This window comes from Rhinolophus sinicus, linkage group LG02 (assembly GCF_036562045.2).
Source record: "Rhinolophus sinicus isolate RSC01 linkage group LG02, ASM3656204v1, whole genome shotgun sequence".
Taxonomy (NCBI): Eukaryota; Metazoa; Chordata; class Mammalia; order Chiroptera; family Rhinolophidae; genus Rhinolophus; species Rhinolophus sinicus.
The window spans coordinates 119,418,380-119,442,526 of record NC_133752.1 but is presented as its reverse complement, the minus strand read 5'-3'; the positions used below and the strand labels follow the sequence as shown (position 1 = coordinate 119,442,526).

Genomic DNA, 24,147 nt, shown 5'->3' with positions numbered 1-24,147 from the left:
GAGGCAAACAAGCCACTTCTTTTTAAAAGGGATAATACCAACTGGCTAAAAACAAAACATGTTTCTATTGACTAAAAACAGAAAAAAAGGAAATGGAAGCAAACTATTATTTCTAATGAGATAAATCTCCAGGGTAATCTTCATAAAACCTTGGGTATTTATCAGCTAGTTGGGACTTAAGGGAGCCCTTTTCAACCCTGAAATTTTCTGTGTAAACCCATTTGTTGGGGGAGGTAGGAACAGCTCTTTAGGATTGTTTCTGTAGCTGTTGAGTCACTAGGACCACCTTGCATTGCCCTATGTAATTGTTAAAGTGCTTTCCCTTTCCAATTTCATTGGAACATCCAAAGCTGGGCAGGAATTGTAATACAATCCTGATGAGGAAAATGAGGGCTTGAGGTATTAAAAGCTAGTTCAAGGCATAGTCAGACCAGAACCCATGTCTGCCTTCTCACAGGCAAATACTCTTCTGACAGAATACTGCCTCTCCCTAAACCTCAGAGATCCACTCTCTGAATCTCAGCAACCTCTCCCGGAGAGGCGTCCTCTTAACCATTTCTACCTCACAAGTCTGTTGTATTGAGGGTGGAGGGAGGTCATGTGGTGCATGAGCTGTGCTGGGTAACAAGCACAACAGGCACGTATACCCCTCACAAAGTGATAACCCCCCTCCCTCGAGCTACTACCCCTCTGACATCGTATACAGCTATTACAATATCCTTGACTATCTTCCCTATGCTATACTTCTCTGAAGGTCAACAACAAAAAAAACATTCATTTTTAAAAAACAAAAAAAGTACAAAAGGACCAGAACGTGGAGCGCTTCGAAGAGGAATTTACAGAAGAACACACGAACAGAGAACAAGCTTGTAGCAGTGGAGAGGGGCAGGTGACAACAACGTGAGGCCAGTTGTTAAGAAGGAAATAAAGAGCCATTCAAATCTTTTGATATTTACTTATTTTTTGAGGAGGGGAGGGATGATGGGGGCAAAGTGGTGATTTAGCGACATTTTGGATTAAGTGTTGGATAGATTGGTGACGAGTCAGGTAGGGACGTGGAGAGAACAGTGAAGGACCTGAGGTAAAGAAGGAACAGACTATAAAAAGAACAGTGAAAATAAAGAGAATGACAAAAGCGCACTTGAAACCAAAGAAGAAATACCTGGAGCAAAACAGTAAGTGTAGTCGACAGCGTTTCAACAAGACATCATCTACTTTCGGATCTGATGGTGATTTGTGTGTATGATGACAGAACATTTAATTAGTCAATCCCTAACTGGTTGAATGACTGGATTAAATGAGCACTAATATCACCTAGTAGTGGTTTTGAAAAGTAAGGTGAAGGGTTGTTGGCAGATGTCTTATGTCTTTTTTTTTGTTGTTGTTGCAAAACAATGGTTTCCATAAAGAAGCAGAAGGAAAGCTAATTGCCGTCTTGTACAACATTAAGCTGAGAAGGATTGAGAATAAACTAGATGACAAAATTAGGAGTCAAAGGGATATGACTTGATGAAAACAATAAACACAGATAGATGTAAAATCCCTTTCTTTGGCACCAAAAATTAATAATAAAGCAGAGAGACAGATGTCTGTTAAAATATGTGGAAAACCCACACAGGTTTGCTTGATAGTGAAAGGTAGAATTGGAAAGGTGTGTTCTAGAATCAAACTACATCTTGAATCCTGGCTCTGACAAAATGTAAAGGTTTGGAATAAACATGAGGAATGACCCTGAAAAGGATGGGAGACAAATTAAAGGTCTCTTTGAGCATCAGTGAGGAAAAACAGCAAATGAGAGTGCATTTCAGGCACTAGCCACACTGGGAGCATACTCTGAATCTGAGGACAGGTATGATGACATTGAAGGTGGTTCGGGTTTAGGCATCAAGGTAGTGAAATGCCAAGGAGGCAAAGCCAACCAGGTAAATGACAGAGCAGGAGTGAGGTAGCCAACTGGAGTGCCTGGGTTAGGATGGAGTCAGTAGGCTAATAGATTGGGGGATGACGGAGGTGGGGGATGACAGAGGAATGAAGAGGCTAGCAGTCACGCTTGGTTTAAAGAATAAAATTAGCAGGTTTAAAGAGCTTTTACAAAGCAAGAAAAAGACAGTTTGGAGATGCCAACTATAGAGATGGGAACACCTGAGAAACGGCCGTCTTCTATTTGTGACCATGTTGTTGAGTAACACAGAACAAAAACAAAGGTTATCGCAACCAACGTGGGAAACTGCATATAGGCTCAAACAAATGAGAAAAATGTGTAGGTTGTTTCTAAGTTGACTGTAATAAATGATGCCAGCCTTGTTATCTGGAAGAGCAGGACAAGCACAGCATTCGAACAGATAAAAGAAAGGGTCCACAAGACTCTTCAGAAAAGGGTGGGGGTGGGGGACCTACCAAAGAAGCAGGAAAAGCCTAAGCTGGAATGGAATGAGCCTGGGAAAAAAAAGAATTAGTAGCTTCCTAACTTCCACACAGCAGCCAATGATATTTTCAAAGATCCAATCACATTGCTGCTCTGCTCAAAATCCTGCATTGACTTCCCTCAAGAGCAGAAGTTTTTGCCAAGGCTTATCAGGTCAGACTAAGCCTCCCATTCTGTCTCCAAGCTTATCTCCTACTACTCTCCCACTGTTTCACTTCACTCCAGCTACATGGCTTCCTTGCTATTCCTAACTGGCCAACCACTATCTACGAGAAGGCTTTTCCAACCAAGCAGCTGGCTCATTCACTTCCTTCAGGTCTCTGCTTAACGTCACCGTCTGAGACGGCTTCCCTCACCACACTATGTAACAGCATGGTCCCTTACCACCTGACATAGGTCTCTCTCCCACCTATTAGAACATCAACTCCTTGAGAGGAAGGACCTTGTTTGGGTCTCCTGAATCTAGAACAACGTAATTCCCCATGACAGGTACTAAGTACTTGTTGAATGAATGGAGAGTGGGAGATGTAGATAAAGGCCATGAAAACAGTTGGCAAATAATTTTTGGGGGTGCAGAAACTAGGGTAGTGTTCTTAGAAATTGAGTCCCAGACTCCAGAAACTTGGTGTGGCTTCACTATTACAATCACCCTCTCCTCCCACCCCCACACTTCAGATGTTGAGACATACTATCCATCCTAAGTCTATAGGAGTCAGAAAGTGAAAGATGAATACTTTTAGATGCTACAGACTTACCCTCCTCAGAGGGTTTGAAGCTCACTGAAAGAGCAGGCTATGGTTAAAAGATTTAGAATACTAGATACATTAAAAGCATCCCAATTTGAATTTCTAACCTCAGATACCACAGATCTCCCAGAAGTCTTATTCTTATTTTTCTGCACACATTCTCAAGCTATACAGAGGTATGCCTCACACTAAATATTTATGATTTCAAAAGCAGCCTTACAGAAAAAAATTTTTTAAAACATTTTATCTTCACTAAGATAAACGTTACCCTAAAGATTATAAAAATCAGCAAGCATCTCGTTTTTACAGACTACAAGCGAGGCCACTGACTATTCACAAACCATGAACATTAATATAAAATGGTATTAAAACAGTAGTGAAATAATGGCTGCGATTTTAATTTTAAAAATTGTTAATTTAAATTCAAAGTGCGATAGTCACTCCCTTAGGCTAGGTATTAAAGCACTAAAAATTTTCATCAAGGAAAATACTGCCAGAGGACAAAATAATTGTTCAAAATATATAAAAATCCTAGTCTTTAGTTTCACAGATTTTTAGAACAAAAAAATGCAGACTATCTCATTAATGCGACGTTTATTTTCATTCCAAATTATTCTGGATATAAAGCAATGACCAGTCAAATTAATAGGTTATCAATGAAACCTGGAATAAACATATCTATCTTAAAAGTACTGAATCATGGAATTCTCTAACCAAAGTAATGCTATATTAAAACTACCATTCTACTGAGTTTATCTTTGACTCTTCAGCTAGTGGACGTCTGCTTCTAAGGAAAACTTGGGATTACACATGTAAATCGGTGATACTTTCCTCAGTCTCTTGAGCTATCCTCCAGGAAGGTTATGAAGCTTTGTAAGGTAATTTCTGGAGCATTTGGAATCAGAGAGGAACAGCAAAGGAGCACTGAAAAGGTAAGCGCAGATTTGTAGGCACTGGGCCCGCACTCAGGTTAATAAGACAGTGCTAGTACAGCATTAAGACCAGTGGCCACGTGCGTGGGCTCCGGAGAAGGTCTGCCTTAAGTGTGAATCCCACCTCGCCATGTGACCGAGAACAAGTTCCTTAAACTCTCCAAGCCTCAGCTTCCCCATATGTAAAGTGCTGGCAGTAGTACCTGGGGTTATCACTTACATAATCCATGTCAAGTGCTTAGCATATAGCAGTACTCCATAAATATTGTCGTGACAGTTCTCCTTTTAGTAGCTAAGGAGAGTATCAGTACTTAAACTTAATAATCTGAAAAGGAATTCAGAAACTGTGTGGTCCTTGTCATGAATTTAAGTTAAGAGAATTGGAGGGACGTGCTGTGCCACATTGAACCCACACCCAGACTTGTGTTAATGCTGTGGGAACTAGTTTTCCTAGGATATAGTGCTGGTCAAGGAAGTTGGGCCAAAGACGGATACTGTATAAACACATATGCACATTTCTTACTTTAATTCCCTACTTCAGATTAAATATAATAATTTTTTCAATAATGACACAGAATTCAGATAATACAGATTACACATGCTTATACTTAGTATATTCATCTGTAAGCCGAAGTGTTTTTCTAACAAACAGGGAAATGTTAAAGTAGTTCTTAAGACAAAAATCATAAAAGTAAATCCTCAGTTGAGGATTTAAGGGACAAAACTATCAACTTGCTGAAAAGGAAATTACATTATAAGGATAAAGATAACTTCCTTTTTGACATGTACTATAAAAGAAGTACAGAACACACTAGACCCTCCCTTACTGCATGTAACATTTTTAAGGGAATTTTTATAATTTTATTCTAAAAGAAAGATTAGTTTCAAGGATTTTTCAAAGATTATATTAGTTAGATAGTATAATTATGTTAATAAAAGTATCTTTTTTTTTTTGTTTTGTTTACAAATGTGTGTAATACTGGAATTTGAAAAGATAAAGGTTGCTATGGGGTTTGGGCATCAGAATCTTAGAGTGGCATAGGTTAAATGAAAGAAGGCAGCTGCAATATGACAGGATTTCTCTAAAAACACAGGGAAGGAAAAATGTCAACAAGCAAAGACGCACAGTGCAGTAATCCCCCTTTCTTATTCAGTTAATTTACAAAGGGAACTTAATTCAAAATTCAATCATAATACATAATACACATACAAAACCTAATTTGACAAAATGGAAAACATCTCTTATGTCATAAGTACTTACATATACTCAATAATTTGCACTAATAGAAAAATATGGTATTCGTAATTAAAGTTCACTCAGTATTTCAGCAAACTTGCTAATTTATGTTAATAATTTATTATAAAAACCAATTAAGGGCAATTTGATTTTGTTACCATAGAGTTCAGGTAATTACTATTGACAAGTTGGCATTATTTAATGAAAAAATAAGCTCTTACAGTCAATGTGAAAAACGAAACTTTTCTAAAACCAAAACATTACACTCCCGTGGACTGCAGAAATCATCTATAGTGCTACAAGGATTGAAGATGGTGGGAAGGAGTGTAAGGACAACACACCCACTTTCATTCTAGGGGCAAGATCAGGCATATTAGAACACCAATTCACTGTAACACAACCATAACATTTCATGTACATTATAGAATTTTCATCAATCAAATTTTTAAAATTTCAAGTAGAAAAAAGTAATTCCAAAATATGATGTTCGGATCAATTTAAATATTCAAAAAGTTCAGTCCCCATTCAGAAACAGATAAACAGTATATTTATTAAATGAGTTAAGACAAATAAACTTTACAAATAGACAAATAATAAAAGGCTCAGTGGCTAAAATAGATGGTAAGCATCATTGAAAGAAATCAACACCATCACGGTATCTCAGTTGGCTTACACGTGTAAAAAGAAATTTTCAAAGAGCAATTTCACAGAAATGAAGCCAGTTGTTTTTTTTTTTCTTATAAACAAATCACCATTTCTTGGTTCAAAACTGACATCTGTTATGAAAATTACCATATCACATACTTGTAAGATGACAAGGAGTAACTCATCTTCAAAGTGCAAGTAAGTCTATTTACAACCACAAAAAAGGCAATGATGAGGAGAAAGGATTTTTAAAAAATATACAAAGATTAAAAACATTTGGGATGCAAAATTAAACAATTTTTTGGTTAGAGGATAAAAGAGAAAAAGTGATTGAATTACAGACGCTGATTTCAGCTATACATACTATATAATGGGATCCAAGATCTTTAACAGCTTGCTTGCATTCTTTTTTTCTACTTACATAATGCTCTGGAAATTTCTGGTAGAAATTACAGTGTCTCAAAGAGAGAAATACACACTAAGCATGTCTTGCTACTACTTCATGGATGTCATAAGACCCGTTTATGGATTAGAGTTGGTGTAAAAAGCCATTGCCTTGAGTTGACAAATGAATACTGTAAAAGCTCAATACAAATCCTCCAAAGCACATGCACTTCTACATCTTTTGGTAATTGCATTCATATTTAAGCATAACCAAAATAAAAAAGAAAACTGAAAACATTTCCCTTTTCTCTATTCCCTATGCCTTGTAGGCTCTCCAGTTAATAGGGTCAATTTTTATAGAGTTGAAAGGGTTCTTCAAGATAGTCTAGTCCACCACCCTCATTTAGGGTCAATGACTTTCCCAAGGTCATGCAGTACGTAAATGGCAAAACTGAGACTAGAAACCAGGTCTTGACTCCTAGCCTAGTATGCTTTCCAGCATATCATGCTACCTCTTTTTACAGTATGATTCGCTATAAATACCTGATGAATAAATGTACAATTACAAATGCTGACAGCGCCAATGTGTTTCTAAGACTTGCAGAGGATTACTGCAAAAGATTGATGGAGAGAAAAAGATTTCCCCCCACCCACCAAAAATATCAAGCACCATCAACTACATGTTTCTTTGCTGGGTCAGCACTCTCAGATGTAGTAGTCCTCGTAAACTTTATGTCAGCCTGAGGATTGTGTATCTGGTGAAATCTGGGCCCTAATACAATGCCAGTTCCTAAAAGGTAAAGACGAGGCAAAAAAGGGGAGAAGGTAAACAAAAGAAAGAAACAAAGACTTAATCGAATTGGCTTAGAAATCGGCATTCCAGAATATGATTATTATATCTAAATATATATTTTAGGACCTTTTTCACCTTTTCATATAATGTCATTTTACCTAATCTGTTATTTGGCCACTTAAGAATTAAAATAAATGTATCAAAGACAATTGTGGTCATTACTTTTTTTTAAACTGTGAGACTATTTTAGACAAACTACATTCTATGAAGAATATGTCAAATGGTAAAATTGCGATAATTTTCTTATTCTGGTTCTATCAGATTATCACCAAGGAATTAAAGCGGTACTTCATGGGGCTGTTACCATCTTGAAATTTATTCCGATTGTGGTTAAAGAGAACAGAGTGATGTACCATCTATGCAGAATTGAGTAAAGAAGCTGAAATTTCTTTAAAAAAACATTGCTGTGAATTTATTTAATAAAAGGGCAGATTTATTTATGTTTACAAACAAGTTTCAAAAACAAGAGGGAAACATGTATGCTTCTACTTATTAACCTTTTTCAAAATGCCAACAGCCCTCATTCTGTATGAAGGTTTCTAAGAATTTATTAGAAAAGTCAATACAGTTCACTCACAGTTCGCCAAGACATCACTGAACTAACATGTTTAGACAAAAACAAAAAGGACTAAGGTTCTCTTGTAGTTTGATAGTTTAATTTGATTTGCCTGAAATAACAAAAGCATTTCAAGCATCTTTCATTATGCAGTTGATGTCCCGCATTAAACAATCTACTAAATTCTGAACAAAAGGTTATTAGCAAGTTTTCAAAAATTTTAAAAATGAAACAGTTGTTTCAAAACCATTAAGTAGTAAATGTATTTAAGAAACTAATTAGGACAGATGCCATAACTTCATTAGAACACCACTGCTCATGTTTTTTTTTTTTTTTTTTTTTTTTTTTAAACAAAGCATTAGTGTTATCTATTTGGCTATTAGTATTAGCAATTTATCTACAATATTTAACAAGTTAAATTGTAGGCAAAAATTTAGTACAGTTTCAATAGAAACACCCCCCCACCCCCTTTTTTTCCTGAAAATACAGCAGTATTTGTAGGACTAATTTTTCTCTGCATCAGTTATAAGGAAGCTTCCCATCTATGAACAGGAACAAAAAAAGTATCTACAAACCTTGTAAACAGATCTGTATCATTTATAAACATAAATAATCCAAATTATTAACAGCCAACAGCAGAAATTAAAGTATCAATTCAACAATCCAGGGTTCTTTGCTTGCCCAGCTGTACTCCTCCCTCTCTCCCATCAAGGACTGAGATAAACTAAAGCTCTGCTAATCCACTGTTCAGGACCATTCTTAGGTACTACTGATGATCCACAGGTCAACTTATGGTGAGTTACTGTTTATCTGTCAGTTCATTTCTCCCACCCCCCAAAAAGCACCCTCAGTCTGGCAGAAAGCTTTGCTTTTTGTTTTTTAAAAAAATAAATCTACATTCGTACAAGTGTGTCTTCTGTTGAAGTCCAAAGACAAGAATACAATCTTGTCTTGTCACAATATGTGAAGAGACCCAGTTTCAATTTGTTTCTTTACAATGCAGCTAGTGTGTTAACATTCAGCGTACAATCAGAGTGATGTTTCCAAACTATGTAGTGGGCTTCCTGGGGATGAAGAGGTAGCAGACTTGTTCATTTCTATTGTAAGGTAAATCCCGCTGTCAATAGCATTGTTATTTTTGTTGGGAGAGGGTGGAGGACTGGAGTTACGTTTTGTAGGAGCATCATCTTCTGCATCAGTGTCATCAATAAGGGGGATATGAGGCTCTGAATCTTCTATCCTAAACTCAGGATGTGTCATAAAGTTGTGAATCGAACTTCTTGATTCCGGTTTTTCTAACCCTTCATATAAAGAACTACGAAATGCATTCACCACTCGAATCTGCAAATACCAGAAAACAGAAAAATGTCAGTACACTGTTAGCTGAATTTAAAGATGGTTCACTTATGAGTTTGAATCCACAAACAGCTAGGTATGAGTGAATCATATTTGCATGTAATGCAGTGGAACTTGCAATACACTGTAAAAAAATGAATATTTTAGTAGGACACTACAGAACAACAAAACCACATACTCTGAGAATTAAGAGATACAGGATTCAAAGCAATACTAAGAAAAATCTCATTGTCACTGGCCAAAAATTTAATAGCCATTTTATAGGATTTTTTTCCCTAAGAAAACAAAATCAAATGAAAAACAAACAAAACAAAAACTTAACCATACACAAGCTTTAGCTGATTTTTTAAAATTAAAAAAACAAAAGTAACTTTGAAAACAATTCAAATAAGTTAAAGTCAAGCACAGAGGGTTATTATTTATCATGCTAGGAGTTAGGGTGTCACCGACTATGAAAAAGCCAAGCAAATATAAGCCAAATGCCACAATGAACTCACATCTACCCCACTATTCCCTTAATTAAAAAATAAAAATAAAGACAAAGCCCAAATATCTATAAAATGCCATTAAACAGCTATAAATATTTGAGTATATGCCATTTGTCTATAAAGTGTTATAGTGTTTTTCTCTATAATAGATTAAAACTTAAATCAATTTATATACACTATAGTTCACTGGAAAAAACACATTTAAAACAAAAACAAAAGAAGAAGAAAAATCTGGGCTTCTTCTGTGAAATATTTCCCAAGGAGAAGACACAAAGTTTTCTAGTATTTTTGCCTCTAAACATAGAGCTCAACAATTAATTCACCCTCTTCTCAGAAGTCTGCTATATGGATGAAAAAAGATTAGTGGGCAATTAATTTAAAAATATCACTGCACACACTGACATTAGGTCTCATTAACCCAGTGTCATACAGACTTCCAAAAAAAAAAAAAAAGACAAAACCCAAATAGTTGAACATCTACTATATATCAATTTAAATAGTATTTGCTTTTGTTTTGATTCTAATGAATTGTTTAGTAATGAAGACATCATTTACTCATGTTAAGAGAAGTAACTGACATTGACATTCCAGATTAAAAAATGTAGTCATCAAAATCATCTCACAAAACAATAATAAAGAAATTAATAAATTTCTTCAAAGACATTTGAATGTATTTTTTCATTTAAATATGTAAGAGTTTATGCCTATTTCTATTTTTAATTGTATATATTTAGGGTATACAAACTGACGATTTCATATATGTGTACACTATAAAGTAATTGCTACAATCAAGCAAATTAACTGATCTACCACCTCACAGGTACCGTGTGTGTGCACGCGGGCACGTTGGGAAGTTAGGATTCTACTCTCAGCGAATTTCAATTATACAGTATAGTATAGTTACCACGCTATCCATTAGATCTCCAGAACTGAAACTTTACCCCTTGATCAACATCTCCCCACCTTCCCTGACCCCCTAGGAATCACAGTTTTACTCTCTATTTCTATGAGTTTGACTATTTTAGATTCCCACTTCTGAGAATTCATCCAAAGGAACAAATATCAGAATCTTCAAGCCATACCCGCACTCTTATGTTCCTTGCAGCATTACTTACAATAGCTGAGATAGGGAACCAACAACTTAAATATCCACTGACAAATGAATGGACAAAGAAAATGTGGTATATTCACACAATGGAAGATTATTCAGTCTGAAAAAAAGGGAAAACTGCCACTTGCAACAATGTATGTCCAGTTCTGATTAAAACCTCATCTCTCCTCAAAGTTGTCTTCCCTGATTTACGAAGCCCCGCTTGTAGTCTGCTTTACTCCTTGTTCACTGAGCCCTTTACACAGAGAAAGAGTACAGCATAGCTGACTGAGGAAGACAGAAGTAAAATGTCTGGGTGTGAATTCCAGCTCTACCACTTACCAGCTGAGGAAATTTAGGCACCGATTTCCTCCACTATAAATGGGAAATAACAATGGTACCTACCCTACCCTATGGGGTTGTTAGGGGAGATTAAATCAGTCCCCATACAGACTCAGAATGGTGTTAGCTCCCAAGTATCAATGTCAGGGCTTCTCAAACGTGACTGTGCACAGGAGGCATCTGGGGATCCTGATAAAATGCAGATTCTGATTCACACATTTCCAACCAGCTCCAAGGTGACACTGAAGCTGCTGGTCCCTAGTAATCCATACCTGGGGCTGCAAGCCCCTGTTCTACGCTGTGCTACGTTCTCATATGCTGTTTAGAATTCTATTCTACTCATGTGTCTATACTTTAGTTCCTTCATGAGACTATCATGCAGCAGCAAAGATTTTCAATTTCCTTTAATGCTCGTTTCCCTTTACTAAAATGTACAATGTTTTACACGTGTTGTGCAAACAGTGCTTGCTAAATATACCATTACAATCATTCATGTAGTTTTATTGTGAAATCTTACAATTCGTATTTTATAAATGTGGGCGTTTGATAAGTATCCTGTCTTAAGAATAAACTACAGAGTTAAAAAAGATAACCTCCTCAAAAACAAAAACCTGTTGGTGTTGGTGGTCAGCAGGCAGGGAGGAGAACACAAATTGGAGGATCGGGCAGCAAACGTGTTGGGTGATGAGAACTGCTGTCACAACCTTGAAGTTGGTGCTTATCTGTCTCGGTTGCGGACAATGCTGCTAATAGAGCTAAAGAAACAGTACAGCTTTCTATTTAGTTTTGACCAGTGTGGACAGAGGGGAGTAGCGAAAAGTCAAGGGCGGAATAAATCGATTTTTGGAACATGTTAAATTTGAGGAGCTGTAGTACACCCAGATGAAAATATCCAGAGCTTAGGAGAAAGGGATGAGCTTATATTAGAGATCTGGGAGCTAGCAAAGCTCTACGAAGGGCAGAGTGTAAACAGGAAGCAGGTGAGAGCAGTCAGTGTGTGTGTGTGTGTGTGTGTGTGTGTACACACAATTACACACACATGCACACACAGCCACACCTGCAGGAGGTGAAATTCGATGAGATTCCTTTTTACCGAAACTTTTCAAATTTGGTAAGATTTTGTTCTTTGTGAAAGAATTTACTAAGTTATCTGAGAACATCAGAGCTTGAAAGGTTATTCGACACACTTTATTCGAACCACTTTATAACTTGAGAGGATGGGTGTGTCTGACCTGTCATATCACTCCTAATCAGCACCAAAGTGTCTAAGAACCAAGTTATCTGGACTTCCAATTCCAGGTTCTTCGGAAGTCAATAGAAGAGGAGAACATGCAGACATTAACTGTACAGCTAAAGTCACCAGAATAAAATACTTCCTAACATTAAGGTGAATGCTGTCTTCTTCTGACCCCACTACTTGGCCACATGATGACTGGACATGTGAAAAAGGACAGCTCAGAAATGCTCCAAAGCAAAACCATTTCAAAGAACAGTTCTCATATTAGATACATACAATAAAATCTAGATTAACCAGGGGTTATTGAGTCAGGTTTGTTTTACTTTGTACTCATAAAGAACACAATAAGCACTCTTGATCTAAAGCATGACGTTGAGCTAACTTACACTTGCTCTGATCTCTATGACCTACTATGTGTAAAATTCTCACAGAACAATAGTCATTCTGAGCAACTGAAAAGCACAGCTGTGTGCACAATACTTTTGGCAGGTAGGAAACTATTTTCATACCACAAAGAATTCAGTTTAAGCAGGAAAGTAAGATGTAACCTTAACTATCTATTTTTGATAATCCTAGCCTTACTGTTTATTTTATCTAGTCTTTTAACAATTTCTTTAATATTTATTGAGACTTACTATGTACAACATAATTATAATTCCTAAAATTATTAAAATTAAGAAAAATCCAATAATCCCTACATCAAGAAAAATTTTTTACGAGTAATACTCAGAGGAAAACATTGCATGAAGCTTAAATGGTATACAACAAAAAAATCAGAGTAACTATCATAATCAAAGTAATTTTAAGAAACTGAAAATGATTATCAATGTAAACAATACATTAGATTTAAATATCATGTACTCTGCTAAATAACCCATTTCCTTAAATAAAACCCTAACTGTTGACAGCAGAAAATAATATTATTCCCAAAAGATGGTACACCAGGGAAGCTCTGAAATATGAGACAATTTTAGTCACTAGCTGATATATCTTACCTTCTACAATGGAGTGCCCACTTCTTAACTTTGTATTCGTCCTTACTTTTACTAGGTGCACTAACTTAAAGAAGTGCACTGGTAAAACAAAAGATACTATGTACCAAGAAAGAAAATCCTAGGTTGTTTTCCCAAGTTAGGTATTTGCACATCGAATTTTCTCAAAGGAAGACCCACGTGTGCAATGTGTAGCATTTTATTCAACTGGAACAGAAGTTGGCAAACATTTTCTGTAAAGATCCAGAGAGTAAATACAGGTTTTGTGAGCCACAAGGTCTGTGATCCAACTACTCAGCTCTGCCAGTGTAGGGCAGGAAGTACCAGGGACGGTACCTCCACGAAAGCGCATGACTCCATTCCAATAAAAATCTATTTTCAAAAACAGGCAACAGGACACTGTTTGCTGACCCTTCGCCTAGAAGACCAAATTTTCTTTCAAGTTCTCCTTTCCAGGAATGTTTAACTATTGATTCAGTCAAAGAATTTACCAAAGGTGAAGACTGTTATTAGAATGATATATTTACAGAATTGTACACTTGAAATCTATGTAACTTTACTAACAATTGTCACCCCAACACAATTAATTAAAAAAACACACACGAATGATATACTTCGTGAATAAAGAAAAACTACAGAATGTCTTCTCTGGAGATCTTATAAATCAGAAAAAAGATGATCCCTCCAGGCATGTTTCGAGCCCAGCATACGACCAAGTCGAAATGGATTATTATTATTTCCTTCAATTAGCAAAGCAGAGACTTCAAATAATACATCTAAAACTATTCTACTATATTAAGGCAGGAACATAGTGATGAAATCAAACCTTTCATCACACATATTAACACTACTAATTAATTCTATACATTGGCTTATGTTCTGTACCACCTAAGACAAGACTTCACCAGCAAGGTTGAAAGAAACTTATAGTAACAATGTAATTACTGCAACTGTAGACTATAATGATAATCTCATGAACAAAATATGCATCAGCCCTTGATACCTCCTTATATTCTAAGAACACAGAATATAGAATAAAGAAATAAACATCTCAAACCTTGGTGAAGCAACAACTACACACCTGCCCTCACCACTCTATCACTCTGGCCATCTGGGTCTAGCAACTCAGAGGTCCTATATGTGGTTGTGCTGCAGAAAAGAGCCTGGGGCAGGTATGTCTTAAAACAGAGTTGGTGACTGATCTGATATTTAATGTAAAGCCTGGGGGTGGCCGGTTAGCTCAGTTGGTTAGCGCGAGATGCTATTAACACCAAGGTTGCCAGTTTGATCCCCGTATGGGCTACTGTGAGCTGTGACCTCCTCAAAAGAAAAAAAATTATAAAAAAATAAAAATATGTATGTGTGTGCGTGTGTGTGTATATATATATATATATATATATATATATGAAGCCTGAAACACAATATAGTTTACCTGAGGTCATGTGACACCCCTTCAAGTGAAAAAAAAATCAATTATTTAAAATTTTGCTGAAATAAAAATAAATAGAACACATGTCACCCAGGACATAAACTTGTCAGAAAAGTTTACCAGGAAACTAATCATGAGGAAACAATCAAAGCAATTCAGAATGTAGGACACTATAAGACAATTGGCCTGGATTCTTAAAAATAGGTATAGAAAATGGATCCAGGTTAAAAAGACTCGAGTCCTAACGTACAGTGTTGATGATCCTTTCTTAGACCTTGGATCAAAAAAGCTATAAAGGACATTTTGGGGGCCAATGGAGAAATCTGAATATGGACTGTGTACATTGGATTAAATGGTATCAATGTTAAAATCTGTGGATGTGACAGTATGATTATGTAGGAGATTTCCTATTCTTAAGAGGTATATGCTGAAGTATTCAGAGATGAAATGTAATGATATCCACCACTTACTTTCACATGGTTCAAAAAAGTATAGATTACTATATAGATAAATAAAGCAGATATCATAAAATATTAAGAAGTGGTAAAGGGTATTATTCATGTATTAAACTTTCAGTGTGAAATCTCCTTTTGGATCCGTCCTATAGGACATAAACAGGTTCTTAACTTCCATCCCAGCCTCGTAACTTCGTATATTTTATTACTCTTTTCTAGTACCAAACTATGTCACTGAAGCCCACTTTCTTCAACTGGCAAATTCTATCAGGAGTCAGCTAGGGAGTCCTTTCCTTCCGGTAGTTTCTTCTGAATTCTCAGGGCATGCTAAAAACCCTGTTATAATATTCTGTGCTTTGCTACCACGCAGAAATTCTCCACTACTTGTTTGTTTCCATTACTAGAATGTAAGGTCTTGAGTTCTCGCACTGCCTTGGCATACGGTAGGCGTTCCCCAAGTGCTTATGGAACACAGCTAAAGATATACTAACAGTAGGAGATGCAGGAGGAGTGGCAACAAGCCCTCACGAGCCATGAAATCCACGGAGAGAGGGAGGGAGGGATACAACCGACTTAGCTGTCCCAGGGGGAAGGCCGGAAATTTACATATACCATTTCATTCAGGTAGGTAGTATCAGGGTAATTTTTAAAAGGAAGATTCCTATCTGTTCACGTCTGTAACTTTAACACCCTGTCTAACATTACGGGGCCAGTCTGTCCTTAAAGCACTTGTCTGCTCTTTGCTCTGTCATGCTGCCTCTGCTTATCAGCCACAGACAAGTCATTTCACCTCCCAGTCAGTTCTCACACCTGTAAAATGGGGGCGAGTTCCTGTTCTGCCTGTTTTACAACAGTAGAAAATAACAAACAAAAATTACTTAAGCAAACAGTGAACAAAAAGGCACCAAATCAACAGCCTCTTTAAAACAGTACTGTTTTCTCCAAGTTTATCCTCTCTCCTGCTTCCCAAGGCTCCTCTACCCCTTAACTAGTTGCTATCAAACGGCAAAGGTCTCTGTCCAAATACAAGGTTAACCTTGGGTATTCTCAGCTGATTTTGGGGTGGGGGTAAGTGGGCTGACATCTTTAAATCCCTATAATATACTGAAAATCCATCATGAAATCAAGACCCTAATTCACAGTAAGGATGATACAGGTTATAAGGCTTTTGGGGAGTTTGTCATTTACTAAAAATTTGAAAGGAAATTTTTTATTTTAGTCAATTCATGGAAAGTATGATATGAAATGGTTCAATAATTAATCAACAGTACACTTTCCCTATTTCTTTAGAAAACTTAAGATAACAGACAATTTCTTATGAAGAATGCAATTTTAAATTAAATTGATTATACAAATGAAAAAAAAAATACCATAGAACTCTGCAGCTTATACAGAGACCATCCCCCAAAACAACAAGGCCACAAAGCCTAGACTAAGAAGGCAAACAACTGGCCACATATTAAGAACTTTTCTTGAGGGTACTTACTTTCTTAATTTCCAACCTCAACAAGATAGAAGTCAAAATGCTAAATTCATTTTTAGCTTTAAAAATATAATTTCTTGGTTCTGTCTGATCAGTTTCAAATGACACGCTTCTGAGCACCATGCAATATGAACATGTTTAAAGGCATATACTCAAAAATCTATAGTAGTTTCACAAATTCTAAGCTACAATTTTCTTCCCCATATTAACTATCAGAGTTAGCAGAGAGACAAGCTCACAGATTTCGTATCTAATTTTTTGGTGCAATTGTTCCACCTGTTATCTAGCCCTCTAAGAAATAAAACAACAACAATGACAACACTTTGAGGTCTCAATCCACTTTACGAAAAGAAAGCTTTATGAAAAGCCTGAACAATGAATTTAAACATTAAGGAGAAAATGAGAAACGTTAGGTGTGAAGTAGGAAATGTTAATTTCATGCACTTAGGAACACACACTCACACCCCACAGTAGTAGAAGCAGTAGAAGAGGAAAACACTACATGTGTAGGGGTAGAAATATTTGTTACATCATGATGCTGGCTGGCGATGGAGGGTTGCCGCCTTAGAGCCCCCTGAATGGAACTTCCACTCTGGAAAGCATTCACTACATCCATCTGCAAGGAATCAGAGATTGTGACAGCTTGCTCAGCAAGAAAGAGAGAGAACAAGAGAAAGGACCATTCCATCTATCAACATATGAGCATAAAAAGTAAAGAAAAAAGGCACTTTTTACAGAGCAGATTATTAGGCAAGAGTAGCATTTTGTGATGAAGGGGGGGGGAAGCTAGGAAAAAAGGAGCTTAGGGGCATATAGACACATTCTTTCACGATCAGTTAAAACTTTCACTCGTTCCAGGCACCAGTTTTTATTTTTGAAAGGAGTAAGCTTTGTGGGTTGGGAAGGCTAGAAAGGAAGTTACGGAGTGTGCTCAAACCTCCTCCCCAGGTCCAAAGCCCACGGCTGGCTCCCGCTCCCATCAAGCCTCCTACCTCTCTCCAGGCCCATACCTGCGTCTGGATTCTGTTCAGACCTCTAAACCACAGGATCTGGCCACGCCGCAACTCCCTTTCAGCATGATCGATCTCTTCCACGTCCTCTGCTAACTCCTCCTCAGGTATTTCTTCCTTTTGGGTTCCATGACCAGCTTCTTTTAGGAATTTTAAACGGCTAGTTGGAATTGTTGAAATAAGCTACAATACAGGGGAAAGGACTTAGAAAGAAAGCATATCAAGTACAATTAAACCGATCAACTTGAATACAAAGGGTAGAAAAGGTGCAAGCTTAACCAATTCTCTTTACCAATGAAGCAGTGAGAGATCCTGTCCATCAGAGGCTTTCTTTCTTAGAACAAAAAATATTCTGCTCTTAGCTACACAGAAGATTTAAGTTTGAAGGGTAAAAAGTTCTCCTGCATGGAAATAACCTGATTACATTTTATATTTTATGTAGGGCATTCAAGACAGTAAATTATAAAACCATGTGCTGATGTACATTGTTTACTTAAACTCGTACTAATTATATTTATTTCAAATAAAATGAAAATAGCAGGTGGTCTTAATCAGATGCAAAAGAAGTTCCTATTTCATTAGTGCTGTAAAAGTTCAATGAGAAAATAACTAAAATTCCAAAAATCTTCAACGTTAAACTGAAAATACTGTTTTGTTTATTAAATGTATTCATTTTCATAAAATGCAACAACTATTTAAAATTGGATTCACACTGATTGACAGTGACACCAATGCCTCCAGAAAACAAAGAATACAAAAAAACACCAACAAGTACATTAACTTATAAGTGTTAACAGCCATTCCTTAAGGAAGTCAGGCTCATCAGGGGAAAACAAGCACACAGTCAGAACCAGAACTACTTAGAGAACTTCTAGTCCAGCCACCTCATTTCACAGAGGTGAAGCAGCCTCAGAGACATGAGAAGACACTTGTTCATGGAGTAACTAAGACACTAAGTCTTCTGACCATGAAAATCAGTGTTCTTTCTACCATGGCACACATGAAGTCAATAGACGATGTCAACCAAAGATGGTAACTGATGCATGCTGGGTATGTATGCTGTACTGAATTTCCTCTTCCTGAAATTAGCCTGATTTTTGGGGAGGTTGTAAGGTTTAGTTCTGCCCATGAGAGAACAGTATGAAATAATTAGAATGGTAATCAAAAAAGAAAGGTGGACCAAGTATGGATCCTACTTAAAAGGAGGTCTCTACTAATGAGGTATTCAAAATGAGTAAGAAAACTTTAGAACCTAGAAATACAATTAAAAAAAAAGTGAGATAAAAGGCCCATAAAGATTAAGGTTAAGAAAAACCTAGACATTTGGTTTGACTGACAGTTCACACAAGTTACACACCATAACATATGTTAACCTCCATTTATGGAAATGTTAGTGTAGATTCTATATTGGTTAGTTTTACAGTAATGGTAACGGACTTAAAATGAACAATGCACACACACCATTAGCACTTTAAAAAAAAATAATGACATGCATCTGCAAGTCAGCTGCCTGCAATAAAAATGAGGTATATCTCATTTTTCAGGCATTGTATTATATATATACATACTGTTAAAGCCATTCAATGCAAATAATCTAAAATGTCATTTATGGCCCATTTTTCCAGACACCATCATTTTTATAGAAACACTCTCTACGCGAACTGAAACTTAAGATTTTTCCTATGTTTCATTTTGGATTAAATTACATAACAAAAATGACAGAAAGTCTAAAGTATATAATATTTTATATTTTTGTATATTTATTCTAGGAATGAAAAACTAGGTCACAGAGCCAAAAATACAGATGTTAGCATCCTAACCTATTATGCAAGTGTTTATTACCTTGATACTGTTGTAAAACTTTTTCTAAAAAACAAGTTAAAAAACAATGTAAAAAACTTAGTGTTTTATCATAAATTAGGCATAATCATAATAAACAGCAAGTGACATATTAGAACATTATATCTTAAAAAACCATATCCCTTCATGTCCTTTTGGGCCTATAATGGTAACTACTTAGAATCAAGTGACAGAACTGCTTAAAGAAAATACACACCAGAAATTTAAAAAACAAAAAAATCAGTTAAGGTTTGAACAAAAAATGGTGATATTTTTACCTGGCCCCAGAGTAATGTTCCCATTCCTAGGAATATTGACCATAGCCACTGTTCTATTGAAAGTGGTGAACAACTGAAAGGTTTTCCACCAAACTGCACAATTATTATCTGGAGAAATAATCAAGAGTAAATTATTTAAATCTTTTAAATTTTACAATTCACGTACTTCAAAAATTACCCAACTTTTGTGTCCTCTAAAACTCAAGCTGAACAACCATTATTCTGATGGTGACATGTATAATATTCACAGCTGAAAATAAGACAAGTGAAATAAAGTAAAATATCTGTCTAAAATTTTAAATGCAGGTATATTTCGTATTTAAATTCTGCTTAAAAAATCCAAGAATTCTCATGATCAAGAAAATAACTTTATACGATTTCCAATACAATCTCAAGTAACTACATTCCTCTGTATTTAGTATAACTCTGAATAATTTATGCCTTTCCAAAAAAGATAGTACACTTTTGTGGAAAAGACCACATGTTATGGAAAAGTAGACACAATATTTAATCTTTTTTGTTTTCGGAAGTCCAATGATCTACATAAATAAAATCCATAATACAGTGCTTATGCCTAGCTCCTTATTTTAAAGAACCTACAAAAGCATATATAGGAATATTAAGAGTTAAACAACAACATTCACCCTCTGGTGTGTCTGAGAGGCCTCTTTTAGACATGGCAGGTAGTAGCTGCCAAATACTGAAATTAAAAAGAATCACTTTGGTATTAACATTTTTAAACTTTGTTTTTTAAAATTATGAACTCCACTCTTTGTAGCTGTACTTTATTCCAAATTCAAGTGATACATATTTATGTGTCAATTCCACTGCCCTTCAAAGTCAAGATTATTTGTGTACTTGTACAGATGGATTCCCAACTTTTTTTTGAAATAATTTGCTTTTCAAACCAAGAAGAATGAAAAAGAAAATCTCAACATTTGTGTTTTTAATTTTTTAAAAAATTTAAACTTTTTTTTTTTTAAAGTATAATGACGGATGTGAAAAGGATATTAAGGGACGGGGGAAACAATGACTAATATGATTGGTTAATTTAGCTTCATAAGAAATAATATTCTTTCATTTTACAGTTGGAATAAAACTAGTTGTAGAATATACTTCTAAAAATAAACTAAGTTTCCATATTCTTTAATGTACTGCTTAGGTAAATACGATACTATAGGATTGTGTATTTAAGTGTGCTGAAGCGTTTCCTAAGTGTATGCTTAGGGAACCTAGTATTAAGTGTTGTCTTCTAAATTTAGAAGGGGCAGGATTAAATCAAGTTCTACAGGTTTCTTAACTAAAAGATTTCCCAAAGACTTTGAGTTGTTAATTTAAAAAAAGAAAAGAAAAGAGCAGCTGACATTTTAATTGTTTCCTTCTAGGCACTAAGCTAAGAGCTAACGTGTACCATCTCTCTTAATGCTTCAGTAAATTCTACGTGTGACATAAGAGTACCACCTCCATTTTACACATGAAGAAACTGTAGCTTGTCAAGAGCACACTACTGAGGCAGCACCTTGATCTGACCACAGGACTGACAGACTCCAAAATTCATACTCCTAAGTATTAATATTATGTTATATGGCTTTAAGAATCTCCAAGAGGTATGTATAACAGGTATTATTTCCTAAACTTACTGAGGGTGTAAGAACAACTCAAAAGACTACTGTTTCGTGGAACATATTTTGAAAACACTGATTCTGTGTTAACTGCTACAAAGTAGAAAAAAACTGAAAATATTTATACAGAGTTAAGGATTATTCTGTACTTTCAAGGTCTGTCAAAAAAAAAAAAAGGCAAAAATAAGAATCAGCTAGTAAATAAAGGGACAGAAATTAAATTTAGTACAATTTGTAAGGTGAGGCCCTTCAGGTACTTCAAATATATAATCAAGACTCTGGCTATACTGTTTTAGAAACAAAGTGAGATATATGTAAATCAAGGGTCATGTGTTCCCACCCAGCTGACCCGCTGCAAGAGTGCGATTCAAAGTGCTAATGCATGACAGGAGGTTCAGGAACACACCCTAGAGTGCAAATCAGTGCCCTGTTTGCACAGGCCTGCTGTTACTTACCATTAAAAACAAAAACACACAAAACCCCCTACCCCCGGCAACCACACAAAGAAACCTAATTTGAAATACACAGTGAAATTACTGCAGTTGCTGCTTAACATTCTGGCACATGCTGCTTATCTCCCCATGGACTAGGGCTGGTCCACAGACCAACCACCCTGAGCAGCACTGGCTTATTGATCAGGCCCTGAAGACTGTTAGGGGCATCCCTTTGTTGGGAACTAAGTTACCAGATTTGCTTGATACAGAGACAGGGAGTTAAAATTTTGCAATCCCCACATACTAAACACATAAAATAAACCTAATTTTGTTAACAAGTAAAAGTTACCATTTCAGCATGTCATGAACAATGATTTTTATAAAATCTAAATAAAATACTTTCAGAAACGATATAGCAAGTAAGCAACATTTCTAAAAAAATTTATACAAATTGAAAAGATCAAGCTGAAATAGTTTTTACAGAAATCATTAAGTCTAAGGTTTTGAGTTTCGGTATCCATGGTGCACAAGGTATAGGCTGAATACACTGTTTAAAATTCTAGATCCTCATTTTAAAACAAGAACTATCACTGATTAACTATTGAAAAAGCTCACTTTTTAATCTGAAATTTTATTGTGTTTACTGTCTTCCTGGTGTGATTACGTACCATTCATTTACCTATTTTGATTACACTACACAATCGTACGCACAGAAGAGTACCGCAGAATTCAAGATGATATAAAAACACAAGTATAATAGTCATATAAAATCACTACATGCAAAATGATCCTTCATTTTGTTCTTAGAATGACCACTATAAAAATAGGAAAATGAGCAGTCTTTCCTATTCATTCCCAATCCCTCTCCTCACACCCCAATTTCCAGTCCCTTTTCTGCCGTTTTGACAATATTACAAAATGAAAAATTGACACGTATGAACACAGGATGCAGCCATTCAGAATAACATGGAATTTAAAATATTCATTTCAAAACCTTTAATAATTTAATAATAAACTCAACTGTAGAAATACAACTGCTATTAATTGCTAGAAGCAATTAAGCGATCACTCTATCTAGCCCAGAAAGTGGTAAACTGTAAGATTTACCTTAAATAATATTAAAATAACAGTTTTGACCACAATGATGTAGAATGAATCAGAATCAGAGTAAGTGTGAAGTATCACAACAACAGAACCCGTAATTAAAGTAGTGTTAGCTTAACACTCTTCTTACCTATAGAATTTCAGGATAGGGCAAGTTTTCATGTGAGTTATGGTTCTTAAAACTCTTTTTAAAATGTCATCAAGGCAACACGTAGAAGCCCTACATATTGCAATCAAGTAATTTTTGGAACAAGCCACCTGTTTACCTAGTATCTCCCACATAATAATCAAATTTGACAATGTCTTCTTCAATTACCCACCTGTACCACAAAAGTGCCTAAAACAATTGTGCAGAAGATGGCATTATTAAACATTCCTTCAAACACGTTTCTTTCACCATGAATTTTCCGGGCATTTATTTCGTTGAAAAGTTGCATCAGTACAAAGGTATTAAAAACAATGGTGTAATGTTCAGACGGAGGAGCATGCAAAGGAGCATTTCTTCCACTGTCAATATCAAAAAACTTTTCTCCTGAAAGAGGAAAAAATTACTATTTTGTAATTATCATACAAAATAATTTAACATTTTCAAGGAGGTATGCAGTAACAAAAGCAGCAGACCTTTATTTGATCCCAAATGATAGCATAGAAAGAGTTGGAAGGGACCCGGGATTGTCTAGTTTTCTCTCCTCTTCCAGATAAGGAAAGTGATGCCCCCCAAACTATGGTGACATGCTCAAGATCACTTATCTGAGTTAGTGACAGAGCCAGGACAGGAAATCAGGACTCTTCTTACTTCCCCCCATTTCAACCATACTGCCTTCCCATATTTACTAAGCATCCACTGACATAGAGGAGAAATTAAAGCTACATGAGGAGTCAGAAAGATAATAACTTGTGTCCTTGAAAAATTGGTAACATTAAAACATCTGGGATATTAGCTTTACCAGGCACTGAATTCTTACCAGCAAACAAGAGTGTAAAGACTACTACAAGTTGATAGAATGCATGACCCAAAATATTCTTCATCATCGTGCGTGAGATGAGAGGCTTATTTCTACCGTAAGGTTTCCGAAGCAAGAGAGATTCGGTGGGGGGTTCAGTTGCCAGAGCCAGGGAAGCGAGCGTATCCATTATGAGGTTTACCCACAGCATCTGCACAGCCTTAAGTGGCGAATCCTAGAAAAGACAGGTTTCCTAATAGACATTC

The 24,147-nt window shown here is 36.0% G+C and overlaps 1 protein-coding gene across 6 annotated transcripts in view; it reads right to left on the bottom strand.

Moving 5' to 3' along the window:
• Nucleotides 1-5,864: 5,864 nt before the first annotated feature.
• Nucleotides 5,865-24,147, bottom strand: part of ATP2B1 (ATPase plasma membrane Ca2+ transporting 1) — a 127,271-nt gene continuing 108,988 nt past the window's right edge. For 2 of the 6 annotated variants that reach the window (XM_074325295.1, XM_074325296.1), the window contains exons 17-22: nucleotides 23,903-24,116; nucleotides 23,258-23,469; nucleotides 19,778-19,885; nucleotides 17,661-17,843; nucleotides 17,180-17,266; nucleotides 5,865-9,119 (exon numbers count right to left, since the gene is read on the bottom strand). In XM_074325295.1, coding sequence (XP_074181396.1) covers nucleotides 8,808-9,119; nucleotides 17,180-17,266; nucleotides 17,661-17,843; nucleotides 19,778-19,885; nucleotides 23,258-23,469; nucleotides 23,903-24,116 — 1,116 coding nt within the window. In that variant the 3' untranslated portion in view covers nucleotides 5,865-8,807. Of the gene's footprint in view, nucleotides 9,120-17,112; nucleotides 17,267-17,660; nucleotides 17,844-19,777; nucleotides 19,886-23,257; nucleotides 23,470-23,902; nucleotides 24,117-24,147 lie in introns of all 6 variants that reach the window. The other 4 variants (XM_074325297.1, XM_074325298.1, XM_019742141.2 and 1 more) reach the window with 3 other exon arrangements.